The sequence below is a fragment of the Nematostella vectensis genome, chromosome 7 (assembly GCF_932526225.1).
Source record: "Nematostella vectensis chromosome 7, jaNemVect1.1, whole genome shotgun sequence".
Classification (NCBI taxonomy): domain Eukaryota; kingdom Metazoa; phylum Cnidaria; class Anthozoa; order Actiniaria; family Edwardsiidae; genus Nematostella; species Nematostella vectensis.
The window spans coordinates 4,613,155-4,624,327 of NC_064040.1; the positions used below are offsets into that span (position 1 = coordinate 4,613,155).

At 40.9% G+C, this 11,173-nt stretch overlaps 1 protein-coding gene across 5 annotated transcripts; it reads right to left on the minus strand.

Moving 5' to 3' along the window:
- Positions 1 to 43: 43 nt before the first annotated feature.
- Positions 44 to 10,586, minus strand: LOC5509690 (integumentary mucin C.1). Of its 5 annotated transcripts, none has more exons than XM_048730223.1 (18): positions 10,438 to 10,586; positions 8,386 to 8,439; positions 7,948 to 8,064; positions 7,790 to 7,819; positions 7,155 to 7,271; positions 6,751 to 6,792; positions 6,156 to 6,272; positions 5,767 to 5,793; positions 5,564 to 5,680; positions 5,322 to 5,438; positions 4,363 to 4,392; positions 3,402 to 3,524; positions 2,573 to 2,593; positions 2,180 to 2,296; positions 1,798 to 2,073; positions 1,087 to 1,318; positions 442 to 651; positions 44 to 222 (listed from the first exon to the last, which is right to left on the minus strand). In XM_048730223.1, the coding sequence occupies exons 1-18, from the start codon at positions 10,484 to 10,486 to the stop codon at positions 216 to 218; spliced, it is 1,803 nt and encodes a 600-aa protein (XP_048586180.1). In that variant the 5' UTR covers positions 10,487 to 10,586; the 3' UTR covers positions 44 to 215. The 5 variants fall into 5 exon arrangements, with proteins under 5 accessions (XP_048586180.1, XP_048586179.1, XP_048586181.1 ...); XM_048730222.1 differs by lacking the exon at positions 10,438 to 10,586 and adding an exon at positions 8,674 to 8,818; XM_048730226.1 differs by lacking the exons at positions 44 to 222; positions 1,087 to 1,318; positions 10,438 to 10,586 and adding an exon at positions 8,674 to 8,819 and having other exon boundaries at positions 443 to 651.
- Between the last annotated feature and the right edge of the window lie 587 nt (positions 10,587 to 11,173).

Below are 11,173 nucleotides of genomic sequence, written 5' to 3' on the forward strand. Positions count from 1 at the left end.
CATATGTCAAGGCTTCGCCCGTATTGGCAACACCACACGGACATTTATCGGTAAATCATCTTTAATTAAAGAGAAGTTTACATAATTTATTTTGTATTCATCAAAATGTTGGTCAGCTAGTTGATAATTGTTATGGTTTCGTTCCTGTACTCCTTATGAATCTGCTCATCCTATGGGTCGTTGTTTCTTGCTTCGCGCGATGACGTCTTGTCGGCTCACGGTCTGAAATGTAACGAGGTGATTTTATCAGATTGACGGTAATTTTGGTATACACGACTCTGATTCATAAACAAAATTGTGATCGCTCTGAGGTAGCGTCCAGAATGCACACGCGATTGCACACAAATAGGGTTTTCTCGTCGCGCACTTGTGTAATGCTTTGTGTTATTTGGGGAGTTTCGGTTCTCTCGTCGTGCACGAATAACATGTAAAAGTACTCACAAAAGCGGACAGTTGACGTTGGCTGCCACCTGGCCAGGGATATTACCCCGTGGTGCAAAGCGCGCAACCACGTAATCCCCGGATATAGCTATCCCGACATCCTTTGTGTTCTTCCACATCAGCTGGACGAAGTCTGCGATGCTGTAGTCTCCATGGTAAGGAGGCCTGGAACAATAGCCGCGCTTGGCGTACTTGTCAATTTGGAAATACCTGAAGAGATACGAGGGCAGCCATCAGGGAGAGAAGCCATATTGAGTGTGATTATACTTAGTGAAAAAAAGACAGAGGGGAGATATGAAGGTTGCTATTCCTATACGCGGATAGATTGAATGCAGATGCCATTTGCGTTGAGGACACTGGCGATGGGCTAAAGAAAAAGTATTGCAATGACCAAAGTGTGATTCAATTGATACACTCATCATATTGCTTAAAAGGTGACTGTTGAGCCGACGGAGCCGGCCCTGTATCCACCACTGTGGTAGTGGAACAGAACTATAATAGAGACCCTATATCCTCTGGCGCCATCAAATTGGTTGCTAGGAAGTGTGGAGATGTACTTAGGTTCCAATGAACCGTGATGTTCTGCACTTAAGGAGAGAAGGAGCAAGAAAGAGTGATAAATAGTTTATCATTCCAACCCTTTACCAGCTATCCACAGCCGCGACACAAAGATATTTACGACTCTTGCTTGTGTTGAAATACCGACTTTCCCCCATGTTTTTGTTGTTGGGATCAGCGAACAATTTGCGAGTTGCGTGCAAGTGTTGCACCCATGTCTCGGCGGCTTGTTGCAGACCCAGGTCCCACTTGAGGGGAGGCATTCCATGAATGGAACGGTACGCATTAACGCGCTTGAGGCAGTCGTCAGCGAACGGAACTGTCAATCAATCAAAATTTGGTTGGGTTCCGTCTAATGCCTAGTGCACACTAGCGACATATCGACATAAAGACATGGGCGCGCGCACTTTTATCTTCGACATAACGATATAAGATAAAAAAAACATGTTTTTTCTTTTATGTCATTATGTCCATGTCGTTATGTCGGGCTAGTTAGTGCGCGCGCCCATGTCGTTATGTTGCTTGTTTGCACTAGGCATTAGACAAAATGTCAATTAAACGAACGCATATCTTTCCGTTAACCCATCTAAGGAGTTATTTTGTTGAGGATGCAAATTCTAAATGAAAGACAGGTAGGAACGTAAGTGCGCGAACGGTCTGCCAAAATAATGTACTGATATTTTATCTTCTTTTTAACAGCTTAATAAAGCATTGGTGCTCTTACATATATTTGACGCTCTTATTCATTCCAATTGCGGCTACCCTGAGTGAGCGTGCCAGTTGGTCATAATAGTGTACCTTCAGTCGGCTTTGGAGTGGTCACTTTGGGAAGGGTGGTTGTTTCTGGAGGGGTGGCCGTTTCTGGAGGACTGGTTGTCTCGGGTAGATTGGTTGTTTCGGGAAGACTGGTTGTTTCGGGTAAATTGGTTGTTTCGGGAAGACTGGTTGTCTCGGGAAGACTGGTTGTTTCGGGAAGACTGGTTGTCTCGGGAAGACCGGTTGTTTCGGGAAGACTGGTTGTCTTGGGAAGACTGGTTGTTTCGGGAAGTTTCGTCGGGGCTGGAGCTGAAGGATCTGTGACACACAAAAAAAAACAATATAGGCATGGTCTTTTATCATAATACAGAAGAATGGATCAGTTCACCTCCTTAGACGCTCGCAGAAACATAAGAATACTCACTGCAGTACCGGCATGTAGAAGGGCAAAATGTCTTCATTTGAAACCGCACCTTGGGGTCGAGAGAGTCGCACATTTTATGTTGAACGTACACGGCACACTTCAAGTTATCCTTGCACTCTGCCAACATCAACACGACAGCAACGGGTTATCTTTTTACAATGTCAACAGAAACATCAAAAGCAATAACAACTGGTAATAACAACTATAGCGAGGAGCTTTACACGAAATAACAACAATACCAGCAGCAAGGGCAAATAGCAACGTCAACAACATCGATACACACTGTCGCGTTATGGCTAAATTCAGCACAGAAAGCGCAAAATAAATGCGCCTACGATGTCATGATCACGATAAAGAACTAATAGAATCGAGCTGTTATTACATAACTCTTACCTTCAGGCTTTGGCTGTTTGCCTGTTCAACAAAAAAAAGTGTTTTAACATATATCACATATATCGATGCATAGGTTAAGAAGATGAATGGCACCACGTGTCAGCGTATAGGACCGCAGGTAGCCCAGGCAATGGTTTTGCAGCTTGATCGTAGCTTGGAATCGTGTTCTTAGTAGAGGTAACACGAGTGGATTGAAGAAGCGATTTTTTTGTGAAATTTTGCCAATAAAATTGCCTTAAAACTTAGGACATGTCTTGCTGTCAAATGTATGTCTAATAACGATTTGGGGGTGGTTTTCTTCGCGAAATATATACAGCTTCACTCACCCTTACTAGGACATGTTTAAAGCATGTTCTAGGTTTTAAGGCAATTTATTGCCAACATTTCACCAAAAAATCGCTACTTCAATCCACTCGTTTTACCTACTAAGAACACGATTCCAAGCTGCAAAACCATTGCCTGGGCTACCTGTGGTAGGAGCAGCCGTCAGCTAAAGCGGGCTCGATTCCCGGTCGTGACATGGGCAGAATCTTCTTGTTTTTCGACCCTGAATTTGACTGAACGTGCTTACTAGAAGCTTCTGTTCCCAAATCCCAACATCAATATTCTTATAAGTACTAGAGTTTTAAATGTAAAGCGCCAAGAAACTATATATTGGGCGCAAACACTTAAGTTTTTTCTACATTTCTATGCCTGTAAATGGACACGAGAGGTATTTATATTGCGGTCTGCGGTTCTTGCAAACGTCATACTCGGTCTCATTAACCATTTTCATGTACACGTGCATAACCCTATGCGACCGTGATAGTTTCATGTCAGCGGTACTTACACAGATCACATGTGACCTCGCAGACCATGCGCATGTGCGCGACCTGTTCTTTGGTGCCCGTACAGAATCCCTTGCTCTTCAGGTCGTCACAGTCGCCTTCCATGTCCTGGCAGTAAGGCTTTTCTGGTGGTGGGAGGAATCAACAATACGATGATAATTCATATTTGGAATGATGAAATAATGGCATAAAGTGGTAGCAGTGGTTATGATGTAAGTGATAATGATGACGATAGTAGTTAGTAGTCATGTAATGATGTTATTAATTATGATGATGGTAGTAGTAGATGACGACATTAGCAATGATGATGATGGGGAGTAGTATTCATGATGGTGTCGGTAGTAAATATGATGATGGTGTTGGTAGTAAATATGATGATGGTGTTGGTAGTAGTTATGATGGTGTTGATAGTAGTGATGATGATGGTGTTGGTAGTAGTGATGATGATGGTGTTGATAGTAGTGATGATGATGGTGTTGATAGTAGTGATGATGATGGTGTTGATAGTAGTGATGATGATGGTGTTGGTTGTAGTGATAATGATTGTGTTGGTAGTACTATTGATAAGAATGTGATGATGATTATGGTAGTAGTGATGAAGATGATGTTGATAGTAAGTGATAATGATGGTGGTGTATTTGTAATGTTGCTGGTGGTTGTGATGATAATGTTGGTGGTAGCGGTAGTGATGATGATGATGATGATGATGATGATGATGATGATGATGATGATATGAGGTTGCTAATGGTGATGATTGTAGTGTGGATGGTAGTGTATTGGTGGTGGTGTTGATGATGGTATTGATGGTGGCTTTTATCATGATGATAATATATTGGTTTTGTTCGTGGTGGTGTGATGTTAATGATGACCTGATGACAGTGTGATGTTGGTAGTGTTGGTATAATGCGAATATAGAGATTGTTGTATGCCCTGTTTAGTTTCGATGATGGAAACATGACCTACCCTTTGGAGGAGCTGGTGGCTTCACTGGCACTAAAAAAAAACCCAAAATACATTAATTAGCAGATTACTATCACAAAACTGTAGGAGAGTCTTGAAGAATGAATGATGTTTTAGCCCAGAGAAAAAACGTAATTAGTAGACATATCATTGGATCAATATCAGCCGATGAGGCAGCATGGTTCTGTGAAATACCGTGACTTCGATATACACTAAGGCCGTTCACTTACTCCGAACAGATAAGAATAGCCGACATCACAGAAGCCCACTTCTCGTATCGCCTGGCTTTTATACTTTGTCATTTACTGGAATTGGTGATTTTAAGTACAACAACAATTTAGTTCTGAAGAAGTGAGCAAAAACTCAAGTCGAAAGAAGGGGATGAAACAAATACCGAGCTAGCGAACACGGAAATCATTAGCTTGTTTACCCCAATGATGTTATGCGTACATTCGAGTGATACACGTGTACCCGAATTCCACGGAGACATGGAATCTCAAGATACCCACGGTATCCCTAAAGACCCCAATATCTTTCAACTTCCATCTCAGCGAGCTGTGCTTGGCGTAACCGACTAAGACAGGCCTGGGATCCTGGTTATTGCCTCCCCATAAATGCGCGGGTACCTCAGGTTTCTTTGTGTTATACAGTTCGCCAGATAGCGGTGCTGGGGCCGAAATCTCCAGCCTAGCCGTAAAGCTTTACTGCCATACGGTGATTCAGCGCATATCTGGAAGTATGGTCTATTTTTCTCTTTTTTACTTCCTTGGCGCGGGTTCGAGCCGCGGCATAACCAACATTCCATTTGTATTTTTTACATCTTTTTTTAAAATTTCTTTTATTTCTTTATCCTATATTCTGCGATCCTTAGATATGCTTGACCCCCTCCCCTTTCAAGCTCCCCTTTCCCCATCCGTTCTCTTCTTCTCAACCCGATTTCCTCTCCTCAGGCCCCCTCTTACCACAGAATCCACAGGACTTCTCGCAGTATTTAATCAGGAAGCTCTTGTACTTGTCACAGTACCCTTCGCGTTTTGAGTAGACTTCGCACCAGGACTTACTCTTCTTGTCCACACATTCTAAACAATAATGAACGGTGAATGAGAGACAAGCCCCAAATCTCATAACCATCCAATATTAGTCATATGATACATCACATGACTACCCCACCGCCACGGAGATCATATCAACAGATGTTTATTACCCTTGGGCGGCGCTGGCGCCTTTGTCGGGGCTGTGGTTGTCTTGGTAACTGGCGGCTCTGTCGGGGCTGTGGTTGTCTTGGTAACTGGCGGCTCTGTTGGGGCGGAAGTGGTCGATTCTGGTAGATTCAACAGACGAATTGCGATCGTCGTTAGATTGCCATATACTTAGTTATTTATCTTATTAAATCAAAAGCGGACGAACCTTGGATTGGAGGGTGCGGGGCTTTTCCTGGAAAAAAGAAAGAAAAGTAAAATTAAAAACCATAATGGTATCTATTGTTTGAACATTCAGGCTTTTTGGTGTTAACAGACGAATTTCCTTTTACATTTAAACTTTGTCTAAAATCGAATTGGAGCGCATCACCTTTGCCTTTATCTACTAGTAAATTACAAATTTATTATCCTGTTTTTTTTTTCTAAAAAGCTATAGTAATTTTCCACCGTTTAGCAGAAAAGCTCTGTGGACGCAATTTACAATCCCCTTCCTGAACTCATCGCTAAAACTCTTGAACATCAATTCGGAAGACTTCAAAGTCAAAGGGAGAGAAAGATGGTTGAATCATTATCCAGATCATTCCCAGTCCTACGCACCACAGAATCCACAGGACTTCCGGCAGTAGATGTTCATGTAGGTCTTGTGCCGTCGACAGTAGCCGTCAATAATGACTTTCGCAGCGCAAACCTCCTTACTCAGCTTATCAGCGCACACTAGGGAAAAAATGAACGCTTATCAGCGCATACTAGGGATAATTGATGCTTTTTTGTTCATGTTGTTATGCTAATATGATATTGTTGTCGCTAATAGTAACACTATTGTTGTTGTTCTCGTCGTTGTTACTGTCATCGTCGTCGTCGTTGCTATTGTCGTTTTCGTCGTTGTTATTGTTGTTTTCGTCGTTGCTGTTGTTGTTTTCGTCGTTGTTACTGTCATCGTCGTCGTCGTTGCTATTGTTGTTTTCGTCGTTGTTATTGCTGTTTTCGTCGTTGCTGTTGTTGTTCTCGTCATTGTTACTGTCATCGTCGTCGTCGTTGCTATTGTTGTTTTCGTCGTTGTTATTGTTGTTTTCGTCGTTGCTGTTGTTGTTTTCGTCTTTGTTACCTGTCATCAGGAGCTACAGAGAAGGTTTATAAAAACACGCGGAAACAATCGAACATCGAGAAAAATACGTGTGTTCGTCTGTCTTACCTTGTGGTGTGGGTTCTGAGGTAGTCGGAGGTACTTCGGGAGCTGAGAGTTCAGAAACAGAAGCAGAGTGTTAAAGAGACCCAATCAGTCACACTTTGTTATTGTTTTAATTCAATATTATGGAAGACAAATCATGTGAAAAATCTCGAAATAACCATAGAAACACAAAATTCGGAATAAATATTCCAACCAATCACTCGCGAGATATTCAAACAGTTTTAAATTTAGTTAAAACTTAAAACATGTCTCAACAAGTCTCAGTGTCTGAATTCTCGCGACTGATGACTCGTCAGAAGACGAATAAACATTCCACACATATTTTAAGTGTTCACGATTTTACTGATTCTAATGAAACTAATTTGTATAAATTTGAGAAAGCGTTATCGTTTCGCGGATGCTCTTACTGCAGAATCCGCAGGACAACTCGCAGTACTGCGTCATATATTCCTTGTTCTGTTGGCAGTAACCGCTGATCTTTGCGTAGTGCTGGCACATGGCAGACTCGGCAATGTCCTTACATTCTAAAAGGGCACGTTAATAACACGTAAGGTCATGATGACAACATCGATTAGTGTATATGGATTATCGTATATGGGTAATGGAATATTTTTTTATATGGATTATTGTATATGGGTTATTGTATATGGATAAATGGATTACTGTTGGATATAGAAGATGACAATGTTCCCATTGTGGTGATGATTATGATGGTGGTAGTGATTTTTGTAGTGATGATTGGGGTGGCAGATTATGATGACAATGATGAATATGTTTGATGATTATGATGATGACGATGAGACGTAGATAATGATAATGCTAATATTGATGATTATGATGATTATTTTGTATGAGGGTCGTGATGATGACGTGAAACGTTGCTGCTGCTGATGCCAATGATGATAATTACGATTACGATTATTGACGATGATGATAAAGATGAGACGTGTATGATGCCGATGATGATGGAGTGACTGACGATTATTCTAATGACAATGATGAGTGCTGATAATGATTTCTTGTGCTGTTGGGGATTTCATACCTTTTACCGGGGCAGGTGGCTTGGGTTGCTCTGTTGAAGGTAAATATTTAAAAAATATTGAGACCCATCAGCATACGCCCACATCATCTAGAATCCCTTGTTGTGGAAATATCAATGATTTTAATTTTAAACTAGACTAGACCCAGCTCACTCCCTACCACAGAATCCACAGGCCTTCTTGCAGTTCTTCGTCATAAAGGTTTTCCAAGTTTGGCAGTAACCCGGGTAGCTGGCGTACTTTTCGCAAACCGCGCTGCCATACTTGTCAACGCAATCTTGAAAAGGGACAAAGAATGTGTCATTATATTCATTATATGTGTCATTATATGAAATATTTCTAGACATAACTGTTCATGTTTGAGGTGGATCTTTGACGATTGGCAATCCTGTTCTTTAGTAGCCCAATTAAGCACCAGTGTAGAACGACTTATTAAGTTTAGCAAGGCTCACACCATTCGCGATATCTGTTTTGAGTTGGTGCAATAAAAGCTCCACGTCAGCAAGGTCAACTTTTACTCCCCCCCCCCCCCCCCCCCCCCCACACACACACACACCCACACAAACACCAGTTTGTAGATTACATATTGGTAACGTACCGTCCCGTTTGACTGTTGCATCCTGGGAAAGGATCTCGTCATCAATGTATGCTCCTGTGTAAAGAATGTTTCATTGAATATTTTAGCAAAAGAAAAAAAAACGCGAGCTAACCGTAAGATTTTTCTGTTTTCGTCGTCGTATCGTAATTCGCCTTTGCAACCTAAAAACTATTATTCGTTTCAATCTATCTTATCGTATAGAATTTTCTATCCGTATTCTACTTCTGATTCAAGAAAGTATTAAGATACCTCTAACTCCCTTGAGCTATTAAAAAACCTATAACGTACCAAGTGATGTAGAAACAGCAAACACAACAGCCAAAATAACACGAAATTTCCCCATTCCTTGCATGACTCTTAGCCCTAGCAGAACAAACCGTTGAATAACTGACGCCTAGCTCGCGTATGACTTTTGAGTCTGTTACACACGAGAGCCCAACCAGGACAGCGTCAATTTGAAAAAAAAAAACCGGTAAACCACTCCTTGTTATTGTTGACAATTAAAAATATAGTGGTTTATTTGCAAGAATTTTCAAAAATATACAACCACTCGCGATAATTAGTCTAATACCTTACTGAGAAATTTGGTTAAAGTTATTTGCTTGAATTGGCCGATGGAAATAGATGCCATTATAAACTCGGTATTGAGGGAGTGTAAAATGTCTGCGTGATTGGCCTTCTTTAAGTGTGGTTCGCACGAGAGCTCATCCAAAACGGCGTCAGGTTGAGGGACGCATGTAAAACAGACACCACGACTGCTGTTAGAATGCGCAACTTGGAAACAAAATTACGAATGCTGTATTGTATGAACGAAGACTGTGATGGATTTAACATTTTACGTAGAATATCATTTGTTTAAACAAAGAGATGAAGAAGTTAAACACCAATACTAAATCCGTTGCAGCATTTAAGTGGTTGGTTTTGATTTAAGTCAAGTGGGCGTGTAAAATGTGCGCGAAAACATGTAAACATTACCGCAAAAACTCCACAAGTTTTAACATGATGAAAGTTAAATGTTTTTTAGAGTGATACTCTGTTTTCTAAATAGCCCTGGGAAAAGAATAACAAAACATACAAATATAAAAAGATTGTTTAGCGATAACCTATTGATATGTCTACAGAGACGCTGTTTATGTGAATAAATCCCATGACCCTTCCGCTTGGCTAGCGAGAATTCAAATATTACCGTTACGAAATACCACAAAACAACAGATAATTTGAATACAAACCATACGGCAAACAAAGTAAAAACGTAATTAAAAATATGCTGCAACCTAAATGTAGGATATTTCACAAGAAAAAGATATCCCTGCAAAGTACACAGCACAAGCCTTCTTCTTGAACACTGTCTAGAACACTTGCTTGTCCTTTTTAAACCTTCTCTACGATCGAGTCTATCTATATTAACCATGAACGCATTGGTAAAACCTAGCTACCTTGCTTTCCCATTATACCTCTATCCTGTTTTATGTTTGTTTTTGTCCCTTCTTTTCTTTGTTGTTGGCAGTAGAAGTAAAGTCACGTCTCATTCGGGACTCAGCATTACGGCATGGGCCTCACGGCGGCCATGGTAACCGACTGACGCGCGCGAGATGACAGGCACACACTTAAACATGACACTTTACGTGCCACATGAGAGATTGACCAAAAACGATCAAAACTGTAGCAAACACGACAAAATTTAATAGTTGTTTCAAATTGTTAGTGCTGCCCCATACAATGCGTGACCAAAAGATTAGCACCTACCATTATAAAGTTGTAATACTATGTCCGTTGTATTTTCAAATGGAAATAAAGGGTGGCTGGGCAACATTCTTTAAAAAGAACTTCAGTAGTTTAGGCGTTCTATTACACCTGGCTAGATGGCTAACCCCGAACCAACAGAAAAGAACATCCTCAAGATAATTGATAATTGATTATTACAATTATCATTCTTATATGTTTTTATAGTAGGAAACAAACAATTGAGTTCAGTAGCGACCGTAATAGGCTAGTATCTATGGCCAATATTGCTGAATAGAAAAACGCACTGCAAAATTGCTCCAAACTTACCGTGCGCAATGCAAGGCACAAGGAAGAAAGGAATTAGAATAAACTCCATTGGTTGGGCAGACAGGTAGATGGTCGGTAGATGCTCGGCGAATTTGATTCAGTACTCGTTCGAGGTCGGCAAAGTGTACGGGCTGGTTCATATGGAAGGGTTTTATATAGAGGCACGGATCAATGAGCGATTCATATTTGCAAGTCAAACACGAGCAAACAAACATGGGACAGTACGTGTCAAAATGAGTTTACTTAAAACATAGATATCTCTTGTTCTATGATAGAACTTTGGTATCCTAAAACAGAAATTGTTAAAGGCTATGCAATCAAATCTTGAATTTAGTGCTGTTGTGAAATAGCTTATATATAATTAATCAAATTTATAACATACTATATGAAAACAGAAACTTTGACTAAAACTTTGAAAAATCGCCATATGTGCTTTAACTACGGTAGCCATGTTCAAAGAAAATGTGACAATCAAATTGATACCATCAGCCTGGGAACACTGCAGAACGGTCTAGTTCGGCGGTCAAAGGAAGTCCATGCTCTATCTCAAAGATCCCGAAATACTTTCTAGTAACTTGTTGCTACGGTGACGGAGTTTGTGGCTGGGTATGGTAGATGCGGTTTAGTCTGGAAGTCCCTCAAGTGTCACGCGAGACGTGAGTCATCATAGCAAAAGTAAGAGAAAGCGTCCATTTCCATTAGCTGATATCTATATACAGGCCCGTACCCAGGGGGG

Excerpts from the sequence above, each read along its gene's own strand:
- LOC5509690 (XM_048730222.1), bottom strand. The coding sequence starts at position 8,737 with ATGCAAGGAATGGGGAAATTTCGTGTTATTTTGGCTGTTGTGTTTGCT. Across the intron at positions 3,525-4,362 it reads GCCACCAGCTCCTCCAAAGG|AAAAGCCTTACTGCCAGGAC; the intron begins GTAGGTCATGTT and ends TCCCACCACCAG. Across the intron at positions 2,074-2,179 it reads TTCTACATGCCGGTACTGCA|ATCCTTCAGCTCCAGCCCCG; the intron begins GTGAGTATTCTT and ends TGTGTGTCACAG.